Source organism: Anarhichas minor, unplaced genomic scaffold (genome assembly GCF_050575085.1).
Source record: "Anarhichas minor isolate MPS153535 unplaced genomic scaffold, ASM5057508v1 ptg000051l, whole genome shotgun sequence".
Taxonomy (NCBI): domain Eukaryota; kingdom Metazoa; phylum Chordata; class Actinopteri; order Perciformes; family Anarhichadidae; genus Anarhichas; species Anarhichas minor.
Genome location: NW_027466497.1, coordinates 1,679,864 through 1,698,545, shown reverse-complemented (window position 1 = coordinate 1,698,545; position 18,682 = coordinate 1,679,864). Strand labels below are relative to the sequence as shown.

General features: G+C 40.9%; 1 protein-coding gene across 1 annotated transcript in view; it reads left to right on the top strand.

Moving 5' to 3' along the window:
* csmd2 (CUB and Sushi multiple domains 2) overlaps nt 1-18,682 on the top strand; it is a 201,255-nt gene that overhangs the window by 117,035 nt on the left and 65,538 nt on the right. Inside the window, exons 17-26 of the mRNA XM_076075332.1 lie at nt 198-336; nt 2,338-2,525; nt 3,278-3,466; nt 4,060-4,176; nt 4,659-4,874; nt 6,111-6,299; nt 7,594-7,763; nt 7,876-8,032; nt 8,208-8,399; nt 12,207-12,333. Of these exons, the coding sequence (XP_075931447.1) occupies nt 198-336; nt 2,338-2,525; nt 3,278-3,466; nt 4,060-4,176; nt 4,659-4,874; nt 6,111-6,299; nt 7,594-7,763; nt 7,876-8,032; nt 8,208-8,399; nt 12,207-12,333 (1,684 nt within the window). The remainder of the gene's footprint in view (nt 1-197; nt 337-2,337; nt 2,526-3,277; nt 3,467-4,059; nt 4,177-4,658; nt 4,875-6,110; nt 6,300-7,593; nt 7,764-7,875; nt 8,033-8,207; nt 8,400-12,206; nt 12,334-18,682) is intronic.

The following is an 18,682-nucleotide window of genomic DNA, read 5'->3' as shown; positions in this document are numbered from 1 at the left end:
AGGAGAGACGGTTAACCTTGAAGTGAGCTCTCACCAATTTACATTAGATAGACACTGGCACTAAAAGAAATGGGATGAGCCCCAGCTGATGCATGGGATCTTCTATGGACGTTGTCGTATATCAGATGGGAAAGACATGCATAATTCAATCTATATTTGTTCCTTCTCTCCCTCAATATCTTCTTTCTCTCCATTAGCCCCATGTGGAGGGGATTTGAAGGCTCCCAGTGGAATCATCCTCTCCCCTGGCTGGCCAGAACTCTATAAGGAGGCCCTCAACTGTGAATGGATCATTGAGGCTCCTCCAGGCTACCCCATCAAGATCATCTTTGACAAGTGAGTAACCCAGATAACTTCCTCTACCTCACTGTTGTTGTTTTTTTTTTCTCTCAGAGTAAGCTTGGATTTTCTTTTACCTTCTTACAATCTTAGCAACCATCTCGCTGCTTTCTGTCACTTGTTTTCCTCTCTTCCTCCTCCCTTTCTGTCAGTAATGCAGTCGATCGAATGCACATTAACATAAACCCCCAACTAGGATAACATTATGTTTTATTTAGCTGTTTGATACCCCACTTCCTGAAGATCCACAGATATCCTTAGGTACACACATGTTTGTAAATGTATGCATTCATATGGAATGCATATTTAAGTGGACATGCTCTGTCAAGGGGAACCGGAGAGATGAGAGAGAAGTGAATTCGTCCTGATGTTTTGGTGAGAGACAGAGGGACATACAGTCGTACCATCAAACGCTACATTAGCGTTCCACTAAGGCTCATCCTTGTGAGCCCATCTCATCCTCGTCCCTGCCACGATAGCACAGCAGGCAAAATTAATACAACATAAATGTTTGTTGTTGTTTAATTTTTATGTAACATCAATAAAATATCACAAACCGCTTCATTTAGATGACATGGTACTGAAACTAAGCAATTTATTCGTGGCTTTGAAGATGAAGCTCTGGCAGCAAAGGCAGAGACGCACAACAAGCACGCACACACACACACACACACACACACACACACACACACACACACACACACACATTAATACACATACATACATGCTACACTGATGCACTCACCAAACCGTGCCAAAAGCCAAAGGAGATTATTTGATTTAAATCTAAGTTTTTCAAATGTTGGTTAAAAGCAAAATGTTGACATAAAGAAATCCATACTATGGTCAAAATCTTTGAAATTATTCTCTATGCATCCGAAAAAAAGCATCATTCAAGCATAAATCTATTTTCTTCATTTTTCATGGAATATTACTTTTATGATTTTAAATGTGGCCAAATGTTGAAAAGCTAATAATCTTTTGTTTTTTTGGAAAAGCTATTGTTGTGGAATATAGTACTACCCATTTATCTAAAAAGAGATTAACCCGCTTGGGGGCCCAGGGCAAAAAATAGCTATCGGCCTTATTGACCTACTGTTTGCGGTAAGTAGGTAAAATGCTAATGTGTTTAGCACGGCCCATGTACATTTTGACACAGTGTCCCTCTCTAAGACCCTTATTATTCAGTTAATCTTTAGTTTAAGTGGTGCATCTTTCCAAACTAATAAAAAAAGCTTTTAGGGTCTATGTACTCAGGACATTTGCTCACTATGTCTGGTAGGTAGTCAAGACGAGCACTTTAGCCCACTGATCAGATTTACCAATGAAACGCAGACTAGAGAAATTTAACCACGGTTATGTTTACACAAATACAGCGAGCTTGCTTGGCTAAAAAGCTAATTGTTACAGTCAAACTAAAACAAAAGCTCTCTGTATGTAGTCCAGCTGTTTAGCTTAGTTCACCACATATCTTAGAATCCTTGAGAAACGATCTGCTGACTGAGACAAAGCAGTCCCACCTCCCTCTACCAGCGGTACCTGCAAGCAGTAACATCAGCAGAAGAAAGAGGATAGAAGACAGGATGAATGACTGGTACTGACTAATGTCTTTGTTCCTCCTTCCTGCTAATCTTCACTCAGGAACATGATTTATTTTATTGACATTTTAGAGTTGTTTCCAGTAAGATATTAATTACTTTTTATCCTGACTTTGCTGGTGTACACATCACTGCTTCTGCTCCAGAAACAACATTCAGTTATATGTAAATAAATTCCAATCCTATTCCACCTTTATTATTTTTAAAACAATGATATATATAAAAGCAATTATTTGGTAATGAAAAAGAGACAATTAGAGTTTCGATAAAGATTGGGTGTATCAATAAGTGTCGTAGTATCGGTAAAATCCTAATGATGCCCATCCCAAGTGGGAACATAATGTGACCATATGTATTTGCATTTGTATTTGCATTATTTTTTCAAATGATCTGTTCTCAGGTTCCGCACAGAGGTCAACTATGACGTCCTGGAGGTGCGCGATGGACGTTTTCCCTCTTCGCCTTTAATTGGTAGCTACCAGGGTACCCAGGTTCCCCAGTTCCTCATTAGCACCTCCAGCTTCGTGTATCTCCTCTTCTCGACTGACAAGAGCCACTCGGACATCGGCTTCCGCATACGTTACGAAAGTAAGGGCTTAGAGTTGTGAGTGAAGTTAATAACGCAGAGTCAAACCTTACACCTAAAGATACAGAATACTGTAAAGGAAGGACTCATTTACCCATGCTTCACAGAACCCTAATATAAATGAATCTATTATAATATGCAGCTAATCAGAGACAGCAGCTATAAGCCTTGTTCACCGTACAAGTTATAAAAGCTATACAGTCTTGGTTGTAAATACAATCTCTGCAGGCTCTCAATTTCACCATGAAGTTGTTCTTATTACAACACCTATAATTAGAAGGTAAATGGGGTGGGATTGTTCTTGCAGCTATCTCTGCCTTGCCGCACAATACCATGCTCAAAATTCCATGTGCACACCGGTCATCACTCATGCTGTAAATCCAACCCTTAAAGCAGTCCTGTCCTCATTTCTACCTGTGTGGCTGACACTGGTAACCTTTTGCACTTTCTCTGTGATGAATCTCTGCAAAGCTTCAATAATTCACGACGGTGGTTACTTAGGCAGAACCTGCGCACGGTGGAGTGGGAAATAGAGCTGAAACTTCTCATTTGTTTATTCCTGTTCAAAAATGATGTTCAAGTTAATTATTTATCGGGATTGCTTTCGAAGAGCAAGCTGCCTTTTAACATTTCTAACGTCAACGTGACCTATTGGAAACAGGGTATGAGCCTAATTACACTGCGAGCAGGTGGACTTTCAGTATCTGTGTTTCTGTGTAACTTTTTTCTCTTTTTTTGTCCCGTTCCTTTCTAGCCTTGCAGTTACAGTCAGATCATTGCGTGGACCCTGGTATACCTGTCAACGGCCAGCGACATGGAAATGACTTCTATGTGGGCGCTTTGGTAACATTTAGCTGTGAGGCGGGCTACACACTTAGTGACACGCAGCCTTTAGAGTGTGAACCCAATTTTCAGTGGAGCCGGCCCCTGCCTAGCTGCGATGGTACGTTCCATAATATTGACCTAGAAATGAATAGTCTCCTGCCAGATTTCATCCTATTCATAGACGGGATTAAAGCTACATTCATTGTTGTATGTTATTCCAGATGAAACAGGGGGAAATCTTTCTGAGCACTTTGCTTCATATTGCATCACATTTAAATTCATATATATCTCTGAGTTATTATAAAATCCATTTAAGATAACGTTTCTTTCAGCAACTCTTGTTTTAGGCTTTCAAAGTTTCGGGCTCATTTCATCATAAATGTTTTATATGTAGGGCCTTGAGCTTCCCCTTTGATGTTTCCCTTTTTCCTCATCTGTAAATGCTTTTATATTTAAGGACGGTATTGATTTCTGCCCACTCTGTAATGATATTGATGATACCACTCTTTCCTTTTTATGCCGTCTTGAAGGGCACCTCTTGTAAAATGTATTTTACCGCATTGTAAATGCACAGACAAGTTTTGCTGTTTTTTTGGGGGGGACATTTTATTTCTGTCTTCGTCCACATTGTTTCGCCCTCTGATTTTGCCTCTCCTCTCATTTCTCTCCATCGTCCATCGCCCGCTGTACCCATTCGCCCTGTGTCGTCAGCATTGTGTGGAGGTTATATCCAAGGCAACTTTGGCACCATCCTGTCACCTGGCTTCCCAGACTTCTACCCTCACAACCTGAACTGCACATGGATAATCGAGACCTCCCATGGCAAAGGTTAGCAGAGAAATTCTGTGTAAACACATGCAGCAGTCAAATTCAATTTCCCTTACAATGTCATTTCCCCCTACTGAGTGGCCTTTTCATTTTTTGCCGAACATGCTGTCTCTGTAAGACGCGCTGAGAGGCTGGCCTAGGGCTGCAGCGCCAAGGGACGGCGCTCCAGTCATGTAGCCTTATTTGCAGATCCTCTCTATGCCTGCGTGTAATGTGTTTGATAAGTAGTTGAGAGGGAAGACAGGGAATTGATGCTCTATGCATTATGAAACTGAGAATCTTTTGTTGACTTCAGCCTATTTGACGTGAACATAAGATTTAGTTGTCTTTAGTTTTTTGAATTCCAACTTGCAGGAGTTAATTATTTGGACATATGGGATAATGAGAATACCATTTAATTCTAATTTACTTATGTAAAGGTCGTGAATGTAAATATAATATTAAAAGTGCATTTTACCAGTCTGTCTTCCTCTCTTATTCAGGTGTCCAATTCACCTTCCACACCTTCCACCTTGAGAGCCCTCACGACCATTTGTTGGTGACAGAGAATGGCAGCTTCTCTCAGCCCCTGTGGAGGCTGATGGGCTCCACACTGCCTCTGACTCTCAGTGCAGGCCTATTTGGAAACTACACGGCTCAGATCCGCTTTCTCTCCGACTTCTCTGTTTCCTACGAGGGATTCAACATCACTTTCTCTGGTAAGAGTGGATTTGGGTATTCAAAATGTTGAGAGACGAAAAGAGGGATAGATGAAACAAGTGCTGATCACAGTATTGAGACATGCACATTTTTTAGACGGGGCTGATGCCGAGAGGTTAAGCACTGAAGGGGTTTTTGCGACAAAGGATCCGTCTTGTTCTAGTTGTAATAGAACTGTAAAAGAAACTGGGAAGGGATGGGGATTCCTAGGTCGGTGGGATGCTCTTCGCTGCTTAGAGAGAATGTTACTGTTGTCTTGTCATGTTGTCTTTAGGCTTTTCACTTCTTACTGGATATGAAACAGTCTCCGTGTGATACTGATGCCTCTATAGGACCACCAAAATCAAAACAAAATGGAAGTGTTGTTTTCATTTTAAGCCTAACTTTGAACTTGATTCATGACTTCATTGCATTACTGGAACTTTAATCTAAAGCAGTTTACGCACTGCACTCAAATTAGCATGTAAACATGTCACACAAAACTGCAAATGCAACCTCCCTACAAGTGTAGAACTACAGGATAACGTAAACACATGAACTCTCATGAACGATACAAACAAAAGACATATCTTTTGCTTATGCTTATCTAAGAGGAGCCCACCATAAACAAGAAGCAAATACTTATCTAAGTATGCGTCCTAGAAATATGTAATTGCAGCCACTCGAGAGTGAATTATGAAATGGTTAACATCCAGAGAATTGATTAATTTTAAATGATCAATTAGGATAGAGCACAGATGGGCCTCTACCCACTGAGAGCATCATTTCACCTCCTTTTGCTCTCACAGCATCCCTGGATATGAACACCAAGACACAGTATAAAAAAAGATCACAAAGTCCAGTAGACTGACAGTTTAATGTAAAAATACCACCTATTTAAAAACAACATGAAGCTTTGCAGGATGGATTTAAATCTATGACTCGCTGGAGGCCTAAATGTTGACCCCCTCAATGGCACATGATGCTTTATTGATTTTGATAAATAACACGTTGATTCATTAAAGAATGTTTCACCTTCCTGTTTATCCAGTGGGGAAAAGTTCTAATCCTTTCAAAGCATGACGGAAGTCTTAACCAGTTATATTTGCACACATTAAAAGGTCACAGGTCATGGAAGTAACTATGACGTTATCTTCTAGAAGAAAACAAAACAGACATCCCAGTTTACCTGGTATATATGGACGAATAGATCTGTGGAGACACTACCTTTACACCGTTTCTTTTTATTCTTCCAGAGTATGACTTGGAGCCATGTGATGATCCTGGAATCCCACCATACAGTGCCAGAAAGGGCCTGCAATACGGGGTGGGTGACGCCCTCATCTTCTCCTGTTTCCCGGGTTATCGACTGGAGGGTCCGGCGAGGGTGATTTGCTTAGGAGGCAGGAGGCGGGTGTGGAGCTCCCCTCTGCCAAGGTGTGTTGGTAGGTGGTCACATGCTTTATTTTGGCTTTTGTCACTCCCCTTCTATCCCCCTCGCAACCTCACTAGCCCTTTCGCATAAACCCACCCATCCACTTACAAAACTGTCAGTCACGTTGGAAGACGAGGCATTTCCCTTTCAATTCTCTTCATTATCATCCCTCCATCCGCCCACGTTATGTCTCTTCATTGGATAGCTTCCCAGAAACAGCCTTTTTGACTTTGACCAAATTATATGGAGCAGCAGCTGTAATGAGGATGACATTAACGAGCTGCAATATGTTAATTGTTGATGTTGCTCGTCGCTAATGCCTGGGAAACATGAGTCAATCTGGACAGATTTAGGTCAGTATGTTGATTATATGATGCACCAAACCTTAAGAGTTGGATTAGAGTGTTAATATGGAAACAAATTGTATCCTAATGGTCCTAATGATAGGTAAAGCACAGACCGTCACAATGACTGATCTATTTGTGATTGTCCTTAGCATGGCTCCTTTCTGTATATCCATGCACTGTTAAACAGAAACTGCATATGGTACAGCAATTGTGAACAGCTGCAATTATTTCCAGGGGGTATTTATACCACTTGCCTATTGTTTTGACTCTAAAGTAAGTGAGTCATTTGTAAGCGTTACGATTTTGACACTCTTTTGGCAACAATTAATTACAGTTTAGTCAATGCAATTTGGTGAAGTCACATTTATTTCCTTTACTCGCACACAATCAATCAGATATAAATGTTTGTTGTGACTGTTTGGGCATGTGTTATAAGTAGGTCAAGCAATTTCAGTGTATTCACATTTACTTGATTGTCTCTCTTTTGCTCTGGCTTTTATATTTCCTCTCAATGAATCCAAATATTTAAAGGTTGACAGTGATAAAACATTTACCTCACCTGCACAAGCTAATATTCCAGATACGTTTGTGGTCATTTCAATTCTTGCAGCTATTTTTCTACAGAAAACTTTGCCTTTCTATTTTCACTCTCTTCCTGAAGTGATTCAAACACAAAGCAATTTTCAAATAGAGCTGAAATTACTAGCAATCATATTCAGATTGTATTGCGATTATGATGATGTGCCACTCAACATTCAGGTATAGTCACTGACCGTATCCCTCTCCCATGCCCGTCTCCCGCCTCCCTCTGCATGACAGCATGAATGAATACACTGTGAGTTTCAAGCATATAGCGATTGACATGTCCTCTGCTCTCTCCAACACCACCCACCCTTCTCCCCTCCTCTCTCCTTCTGTCTCTCTGTCCGTCTCTCTGCTCCCTCTCTTTTTCTCTAGCTGAATGCGGCTCATCCGTGACTGGCATGCAAGGGGTGCTGCTCTCGCCCAACTACCCCGGTTACTACAGCAACAACCACGAGTGCATCTACTCCATCCAAACGCAGCCCGGCAAAGGCATCCAGCTACGGGCACGGGACTTCAGACTCGAGGAGGATGACCTGCTCAAAGTGAGGGGGGTTTGGGGGGGGTAAATCGCAGCCTCGTTAGCGTAGCTGTGTGTGCCGACCTGATCATTTTAATGCAGACGCTTCCTCCCACTCTCCCTCCTTCCCTTCCCAGGTCTTTGATGGCAACAGTAATACGGCTCGTCTGCTGGGGGTGTTTACCGGCAGCGAGCTGCTCGAGACCATCTTGAACTCCACCTCCAGCTCCATGTGGCTGGAGTTTATCAGCAATGCGGATAACACCAGTAAAGGCTTTGAACTGCACTTCATTAGTGAGTAACACACAAACACCCACCGTTTTTACATTTAATATTTACATTTAAGTTGAGTTCGTTTGATTATATTTCATGTTCCAACCCCTCACTGTTGCCACATTCATGCTTTCTTCTTAAATACCATCCCACTAATTTTGCTGTCCTTCCTCACCGTTCCCTCTCTCTCTCTAAGGTTTTGAGCTGGTGAAGTGTGAGGATCCAGGTGTTCCCCAGTTTGGCTACAAGCGGGAGGACAAGGGTCATTTTGCAGGAAGCAGTGTGGCGTATATCTGTGACCCAGGCTACACCCTAAAAGGCCCTGAGGTGCTCACCTGCCTGAGGGGGGAAAGGAGGGCATGGAACAGCCCCCTCCCACTCTGTGTTGGTGAGTCAGATGCTCGTTGAATGGGTTGGAGATCGACTGTGTCCGTGCTGCTGGCAGAAATATTAGTGTATTTGCAGTACAGTTTTGGGTTCTGCTGATGTCTTCTTGCTCATTGCATAATATTTACCTAACTTTGTTACATCATGCTGTGTGTGACGCAGGACGTTCTCAGATCCTTTATTGAAGTAAACGTATTTATACCACAACGTAAACATATCCCGGTACAAGATTGGAAAGTAATAAGTACAGAAGTAGGATCAGCAAAAAGTTATATTATTACACTTATAATAAGAAAAAGATTAGTTGTTTAATTTAAAACAACTGATCAAATTCAACTGTAATGTATAAAAAGTCTAAATATGCAATATAACTAGTAGCTAAGGCTGACACAGAAATGTATTGAAGTATAAAGAAATTAAAATATTTTTAATTGCAGCACGAGTAAATGTAATTGGGTACTTTTCACCACTGGTTACGTCAGCTACCTTATGGGAGTTGACCTAGTGCTACTTAATGTTATGCTATTTTCTGCTATCCTGCCTTACATCACAGTGTGTTACATGATGTTAAATTCAGCTACAGTTGCGTAAAACAGCGTTGTATTACATTATGTTCGAGTATTTATCAGGTGCTGCCTTACTGTTTGACACACTAATCCTTACCAGTTTTAGTTTTTTTTCTGGAGAACTAAAATGCCTGACCTAGTTCTTCATCCTAATAATAATGTGAATATGACAGAGCAGGTTTAGGAAAACTGTGTGGTTTGTTTTAGCTCTGCTATTTTGGGACATCCAGCACCTTATTCAGTGCATTATGTCATCGCTCTGTTCAGCTCCTTATATTCATATTGCATATTCATGATTGCAAACACCCTTTTCGTATTATTTATTTTTACCCAAAATAAGATTCTCCCCCGTAATCAACAGCACATAGGCAGACATTTAACCCCTCGTAGTCTGAGACTTATGACTTTCGAAATCAACTTCATGGAGATAATTTTCTCCTGTCGAGAGTTCAACCAATCCGATCGTTTTGTAGAGTTCACCTACAGTTCACCTGTCTGTTGTTGACACCTGACACAAACATGCTAGGCGTTATATTCAAAACTATTAAAGTGACATACATTCACAGACATACTGCCTCATGGTGACTTGGTAAAAAACCCAAAATAGTTTTTGGGGATCTTCTCCTGGGTGACATTTTGACAAGGTCTCTCAGAAACCAGCCAGAAGCTCGGTAAGGAAAACAGGCAGGTTGGTGTTCTTTGACATCAGCCAAGGTGATTAGAATAATATTGCTCGGCTCCCATTTCAACCCAAACTGACAGGTAATTTCATGACTGGGTATAAACAACATTCAGCATACTGTATATCTCTGAGCAGGTTTGTCCTCCCCATGCCCCCTTCCACTGCGGTTGATAGCCTAACAGCCAGAGTGAATTTGGGAGCAGATGAGCGACTGCTCCTGTTTGTAATGGTGGGATTATTTTTCCAGCAGTGGGGACACACCGAACACAGATGAGAAGGATATAGCGAGAAGGAGGAGGGGAGGAAAATGAAATTGAGTTGAAAACAGTGGAGAGAGTTCATATCCTGAAAGTCACAGAAGAGGAAAGTTGCAATACAGAATAACTGAGCAGCTCTGGGGTGGACGCGGAGTTTAAAAACAGGGTTACATTTTATTGACACTTAATATTACAGTGCGTATCCAATTAAATGTAGCGTCATGTCTACATATTAATGCCTCACTGACACGTGTTGCTTAAGTAAATTATTATTATTACTATGCCGTGCATGTGTCTGCTTGATTTGATTGTCACCTAGATGTTTTATTGTCATATATAAACATTACCTTCCACAATATGTCTTGGAGAGAGGGAGAGGCAGAACATGAGTTGATTTTAGAAAGGTGTTTTGTGGAGACATAGATTGAAGGGGTAGGGTAGCTGAGGGAGTTGCACTGCCATGGCAGCACTGAGCAGTAGTTTCTTAGGTCATAAGGCGAGAAGAAAGAGATGGATTTGTCGTGCTGTGATAGATCACCCTCCTCTCTTTTGTCTCCATGAAACAGCAAGTTTCTTTCAACAACAAAAGCATAACAGGGGGAAACAGCTTGAAGAGAGACACATCAGCAATTGTTTAAAGATTAATATGTTCACACTTTCATTATTTTGCATTTTTCCTCTCTTTCCAAAGATAGTGAAAGCAAAAATGACAATCAAATCTTTCAAATCTTTTTTTTTTTTTGCAACCAAGCATAAACTCTATTTCAAGTAGTGTGTATTGTTTCGTGTGTTTGTGCTTTGACAGCAGAAATGATCAGAGGCCAGCTCTGGTGATTATTGCTGTTTAAATGTTTAATGCATGAGGGAGATGGAGAGAATGAAGGAGGGAGACGAGGAGAGAAACAAAGGAAGGATTTATTTGCAAACATTAGGAAAGGCATGTTTGTCAAATGGAAGGTAACAAAACGTTAATGCCTGATGTGTACGGAGAAACCAAAGTTCGTCCCTGTCTGATGGCGTGTTTCTTTGTGCGTGTGCTGTGTTATTAGTTGGTTACTTCCTCCTTAGTATTCTGTCTCTGGTTGTGAGTGTCTGCCAATTCTGCTGTATTTCAGTACTGGGTCTTTTTCTCGCAGATGGATTTCACAACAATCATCATTATCATCTTCATCAGTAGTATGATTCCTTGACCTTCGTTTCTACCTGTTTGAAGGAGCTATTTTCCTGTCAGTGGAAGGAAGAAAAAAAAAAAACATTTGACCCTTTCCTTGTCAGTTTAAAATTGCCTCAAATCTTAACAACACTTCAAATCTGCTATTGTTGGAGAAGGTCTTTTTTTTCATTCACCTTTTTAAATAGAGTAAGAGGTTACAATTGATTGAAGGGGGGCCTAAAATTGCTTCTCAGTCAGTATTTCTGATGGCAATTTATTATTCGAAGCTGAAAATAAAACATCCTTCACACTGTTCTTAACTAAACGTTTTGGCCTCTGCTTTGTAGTTTCATAAATATGTGTTGTTGTAAATATATTGAGAGACTGAGCTTATGTTTGGTGTATGTTGTGTACCTAAGGGGGGCTTATTGAACCGTGTTACTATACTAGAACCATCATGTTGTCTACTACTACTTCTACTACTCCTACAAACACACCTGCAGGCATGCTCAATGACATTCCTCTGATGAACAAATGATTATTGACACTCTCTTGGTGTGATCTATAGCCTACAATATTGCCCAGCAGATGCTGGTATCAGTGATACATCCATAATGGCAACTGTGTATTCGTTCTGAACACTAAATATATTTTCTGATTTATCCTTAAAGATATATTCAATCCGTTGCCATATCAGTGAAAACGTCTTCTTAAAATGTTACACTGAACTTAATATGTTCAATGTTCAGTCAACAAATCCATCAACTTCCAAAGGCAACGGGATGAGGTCATTGGCTGAGACGGTGGATTGCTTTGGCTGAGCCTAGGAGATACACATAGAGTATGTCGAGTTGGCTGCTCTCCCTCCTATCATTCAAATTGCAGGCCATATGATGGAGCACATCATAGTTCAGCATATGACTGCTATGTCAATTATTAATAATAATGAGAGGAAACTGATGTGATGTACTTACTGGAAGTGGGATGATCCGGTTTCTGGCATGTTAAGTATGTTAACCTTGCTGTAACCTTTTAATAATTTGACTTCCAGAACATTGATGAGCTTGTACTTATTTTGCACTTTCTTTTATTTTATTCCGAGTCATTGCTCGCCTCTTTAATCTCTCTCCCTTTTTCTCTGTCTTTTTAGCGGAGTGTGGCGGCAGCATCAAGGATGAGCCTTCTGGGCGCATACTGTCTCCTGGCTATCCAGCTCCATACGAACACAACCTGCACTGCATGTGGACCATTGAGGCCGCCCCTGGAAGCACTATTAGGTCTGTTTGTGCCTTCTAGTTTTCTGATTACATTGTTCTTTTCAGGCATTCTTTCAATCTACCACCTTTCAATATACTTCCAATTTAGCCCCCCATTTTTGCAGTGGTATTCATCACTTTCACAGACTGCTGTGTAATCAATCTTCAGTGAGCTGCTATTGGCCAATAGTTGAGTTACTACTGGGTGAGGGGAAATGCCACCTCAGAGCCTCAAGAAAGTCAAGTGTTTGTATGTGTTATATGCTTTACTTTCCTGAAATTGATTACATTTAAGTAAGAACAAATCCTGCAAGGTGAATAGTTTTGACTCAAGGTTTTTTCGTTGATACCCTTTTCCAACAATTTAAACTTGGGTTATTCTCCAGCACTATATTTTGTTCTTGTTATCTATTGATCAAATATATTTGCTGCATAATTTGTCCATACATCACGAAGGCCTGTCATTGTCAAGCACCTCATGAGGGTCAGGGTTGTAGTGGCAGCAGTTGTTTCCCACACCATGAGCCTGCAGCTCATCCTGCGGGATCAACAGATGTCTGTTGAATGTGTTCTTGGGCTGCCCCAGGGTGTTGATTCCTTGGGGGTTGTGCCGCGAATGGTGCACCCCAAAGAGGGGCACCTGCGATCATTACCTGGGGACACACAGTTAGCTTATCAGCCACACTGTGATGGGGACACTTTCTTTACCATGTAATGACACTTTGGGAATAATTAGCTACATGATTCAGCTTCCTCCACCTACAGCAATGTGGTTTCCAACCGGCTCTATTTGTCTTTCTCCATTGACTCTTCATGCACGCACCCTCGCTCATTTTGTATTCATATGACGGGAGAATACTGTTGGACACAACGGTGCATTTGGGCTCTAAATATGTTGGGTCCTGTTTTTCTTTGGGCCCCTCTGTAGTCTATGCAGTTGTAAGAATAAATAGGTTTTAACTGTGATTTGTCAGTCCATAGTCCGTCTGATATTTATTGATCCAGTTTGAATAGTGCTAACCCTAAACTAACCTCCATTTATATTGTAAAGTTTAAAGAATAGCTGTGCTAAAGGAACACACCTGTTAAAATTCCATCTCTTTAAAGGCATTATTGTGCCCTTGACACTGAAACAGGAACTTATTCCTTTTTAAATCTGCACACGTTTTGATGCTAAGCTTCCAATTTATTTTACCGACGACTGATGATTCCTTCTATTCGTATTCAACTGTTGCTAAGAGGGATCTTTTTTTTCCTCCTGCTCTTTCAATTGTCAGTGTGGTATAACCATTTAACAGCGATGTGTTCTCCCTCTACAAAACATGACTTTATTTAAAAACCCTTTAAAAAAAATTATATATATATATTTGTAAAGAGGACTTTCAACAAGCATGAAAGACCATTTAAAAAAGAGTCGTCCTCTCAGCCATCTGAATGTAACAAATCAAGCTTTACTGGAATATGATTCCAAACATTTGAACAATAGCGTATGTATGTAGATGGATGGATGGATGAATAGATGGATAGGCAGACAACAAGTAAGGGGGCTATAATATTTCTCTTCTCATGAATTGGATTAACTTTTCCTAGATGATCATCATCATCATAATCCGACATTTATGAATCCTCCCAGCACTTTGTATATGCATTTTATAAACAAAACTACAGGGACAGGAAGTAATTCAAAATTCAAGATAAACTTACATCAAAGTGATAATTTTGATATTTGTCCACAAACATCAGCAGAAGTTTTTAGCCTCAGTTTTTTTAAGTCCAATGTTCTAGAATTATTTCAAAACTATGAAAAACATGTCTTGATGCTTTCAGACTGCACTGTATACTTGTTTGTTCACTGTGCCATGTCATTTCTATAATATCGTAGAGTTATGTTTGTTTGTCTTTATGGATCTATTTGTGTGTGCATGTCGCCCCATAGATTACACATCTGACACTCCTAGGTCCCTCATGATAGCTGGTTTAGGTTCATTAGTATACCTTTGCTACCTCTGGGTTTCTGGCTTTCCTCTGCAAGGTATGCTCCATATGCATGCCTTTGATCCTACCCACGCAATTCATTATTGAGAAGAATGTGCTATGCATTAGCCCAGGGATTCATGGTATATCAAATAGTGTAGCTGAAGGTAGCACATGAATCGGACCGGACGGAGAAAAAAGCCTACGGACTGGTTTGTCAAGAGTTATTGATGGAAGATAGAATAGATGGTGGGAGAGAGTGGGAAACAGACATACATAGATTATAACAAAATAAGAAGGAAAATAGTTTATAAGGGAGGCAATGAGCCACTTCTCCGATGGATCATTCAATGGTTACTGCTACAGAGATCAAAGGAGGGATCTAGGCCACATGGTACACTGAACAATGAAGCCATAAGTATTCATCTTAAATTTGGTATTCAGCATTTATTAATAGATATTCCCTTTAATTTGAGAGCTCCACTCCTGTAAAACATGGTGTACTCTGTGGGTTATGATACTGTATGGTGCTTTTGTGACTGTTGTCAATGGGACTAACAGAGTATGTGAAGAGCAGGGAGACCAATGTAATTAGGCCCATAGCTGAACTTTGTCCAAAGTACACTAAGGCTCCAGTGATTTGGACAGTACAATTGATATCTAAAAACATGTATAGCAGTCTTTTGAGAGCTGAGTTGCAAAATGATCCACAAATCTCCAGTATATCATCAATGGTGTTGTCATAGTGTCTTAGTAGTCGTTCCATCGTTCACTGTCTAAGGAGCAGCTCTCGGATTTGTCTTTAAATCAGATCATCAGCCTGATCTGCAACTTTCAGCTTCGGGGGAGACTTGTTCACAACTCATAACTCTTAAGATAGCATACTGTATTTGAAGATTTTTTTTTTTAGGTTGGAGCATATAACTCTTTTCCAATTGAATGCAACCCCCATTCGTCATCCTCTATCACAGAAATAGTGCCCTCAGTCTCAAATTAATATGCACATATATTTCATTGAGTTTGCACAGCCCTAAACAGAGTACCATATATATAATGTTCTTCCAGTTTGTATGTGTGTGTGTGTGTGTGTGTGTGTGTGTGTGTTTGAATGTCTCTGTGCTTTTGTATCTTCCAGAGAACCAATTTGAGTTTTCGACCATTCAAAATAGGGATTATTTTCACACAGTGAAGTTTTTCTGGCTTCCTGTACTTTTTAGCAGGTATGTTCAGAATATTGAGTTGTGTTTTGATCATTTTGAATTTGGGTCAGGTTAGAAAAATGATTGGTGATGGTTAAGGATGGTATTGAGTGATACCGAATGAATGTGGAAAATGGATGGTACTAGTAGAAGGATGTGTGTGTGTGTGTGTGTGTGTGTGTGTGTGTGTGTGTGTGTGTGTGTGTGTGTGTGTGTGTGTGTGTGTGTGTGTGTGTGTGTGTGTGTTCTTCAACCTCTTCTTTTATCTCACTGATTCATTTCTCAATGTCACACCTTTTCCTGGCTAAAAACGATTGTAACTATTCTTTTATCTTCATGATAACTCTTCTTACATGTTATTTCATCATGTGTTCTGCAGTCAATGAACTGGACTAGCTTGCTTCAGGTGTCAAGAAACCCCCTATGCGTTGGTTAAACTACCTGCTGGGCTTTGTGACTTTAAAAGCTCATAGTATGGATGTGTCTCCTTAACAGATGATCCCACAGGGACAGTCGCACAGAGGCCACATCCACACATATTGATGAGGTTTGTGTGACATAGCCTTTGTACATACAATCTCCATCAGTTGTTAAAAAGCAGACCTCATCCCTCTGCACTGTACCACACGCACACACACACACATCCATACACCCCCTACATACTTACTTATTTATCATCTTCATGCACACGTACACATACACTGAAGACTCCCCACAGGACTCGTGATTGCAGCTAGACTATTTTGTATTCGTATGTGAGCGTCTCGGCACTCTATATTTCTCTCTCTCTGTTTCCCTCATATGAATACAAAATGATTCAGGCAGAATCAAAAGAGACCTGAGAAATCTTTTCCATCCCTCTCTTCCCTATCTCATCTCCTCGCGGCAATTCCTCTGACACTTGATTGAGCTACTTTATCTCGTTAAGAAAGGGACAAGTGTAAAGGAGAGCCCTTAGCCGTAAACTTCAAAACATGACTTTCTTTGATTCCACAAAACATTAACCGCACACACATTTCCTATTCCTTGGTGAGACAGTAATTCCACTTCTGTCAACGTGTAGTTTTATTCATCCCTAATGTACCCTGCCCACACCCAACCACTCAGCCTCACCTCCCAGGCATGTGTGTAAAGTTGTCTTTAAATGGACTTTCCCCACCGGAAGCTAACATTTCTCTCCTTGTTCCTCTGAAATAAACAACTTTGGATGACTAACTGTGAAGCATTTTGTTTGCATTTAACATGTGCGAACCTGTGCACACACTCTACAGCTGTGACGGCGGGGTCTGCATCACAAAGCACACTTACAAAGCAAGACAAATGGCCACAAAGAAAGTTATTTTCTTGCCACCGTCCTGCATCACTCATATCCGCTCACCATCTTCTCTTTTTCACTATCTCCTTATCCCGCCCCCCCAGCCTTCACTCTCAGATAGTGACAAGGAGAGATAGGCTATTTAGATCTTGTATAAAAGGAACCAATTATCCTAACATGCAGCCCACGTCCATCCTTTCCCTCCGACCGCTCAGCAGAAATCCCTCCATCCTTCAGAGCTTCCTCTGCTCTCCGTCAACCTCTTATCCTCCTGCCATCATCCTCTTCTTCCAGCAGCCAGGCAATGATTAACGTTGGTCTGTTTTTGTTCCCTCCCTCACCTTCTGCTTTCCTTCAACGTATGCCTTCCTTTCCACCCACCTTTCCATCTTCCTTTTAACACATAAATCTGGAAGTAGAACATGATGCCACTCGGTGTCTGACAGTCCTGAAGGTTGCATTAGCACAAGAGATCAGTCAGCACACGAGCATGGATCCGACACGTGACCCGGTGCTTGATTCCGACATTGCCCATGCAAATCGCACGGAACCATCTGTTACTCAGTCTCATCCTCAAAGCTGTCTTGATAAACATATATTTCACACATACTGTACATACTGTATGCACATTAATAGTTTATGCAGGAAGGCACACACCAGTACATGTATTAGAAAACATGCTCTTTTTCTTTTAATCATGCTGGAAAATCCAGTGAAACGCCTCAGCATCTCCTGTCTAGGGAAGGGAGGTTGAGCATAGGTAAAAAGATGATAGTACCTAAGGGTTTTATCACAGCGTTTGCGTAGCTATGTATTGTGGAATATCGAACAGCAAATGCGACATCTGCAAAAGGTATGGCACCTGTTAGGTAAGAGCTGCCAATGAGCACTGCTGTCTTCAACTGGATCATTGTAGGCTCAATTTCTCTTCTCAAAAAGAAGGATCACTTTCACACTCACATTTTCTTCTTTATTCCAACCTCTGAGTTGTTGACACCCATGTCTTTGATCTTTAAGCTGCAGCCACCCTAAGCAAAATAAATGGGTGCCTTCTCTAACTCTTAATAGACGAAACACTTAGGGGTTTGATTATCAGTGCCACAAGAGAAAACAGAGATGTGTGCCTTGTAATTTAAGTGTGGTACCAAATCAACATAGCTTGTCTGTGAGGCACAGAGCACTGAGGAGAAGTAAACAGGTTTAGCTTACTCTCTCTCTTCTATCTCCTCTGCAGCACATATGTATTTATTTGTTTATTTATTTGCAATGTTTCATTCACAGCGTTGAATGATTACCATATCTCATAGGGTATTACTTATGCTTCAGTGAATATTAGCAAGAGAACTGTGAGCAGAGGAATGGGTACAAATAATAGGATTAGTATTTATGCCATTTCTTTGAGGGTGAAAGTTGGGAACATGTGATGCGCTGCTCTGCAGAGATAAGGAGGTTAATGTAGGTACTGTATGCACGCGTGTCTCTCTCACTGCATCCGTTTACCAGGCGGGGATGCTTATGTACGCGCCATACCCTTCAAATATACTCGTCAGTGCAAATTTGCGTGAATAGGTACTCGTGCAACCTGTCTGCTTCTGTTTGTTTTATGTGCACTTCTTTCACAGGCATTACAACAGGACTTGTCAAGTGGGTTATGTACAGTATCCACACACACACACACACACACACACACACACACACACACAGCACATCGTTGAGTAGCCTCTGGCTACTGCTCACACATCAGACATCAGTCTGACACCAATTATGCAGAAGCAGTGGAAACCTGTTGCTAAACCTGACATATCAGTGGGTTGCTGCTTCTCCTCTGCATAATCTGTAGCTCAAGGCTCTGTGTTTGAGTGTATGTAAAGGGATGATGATA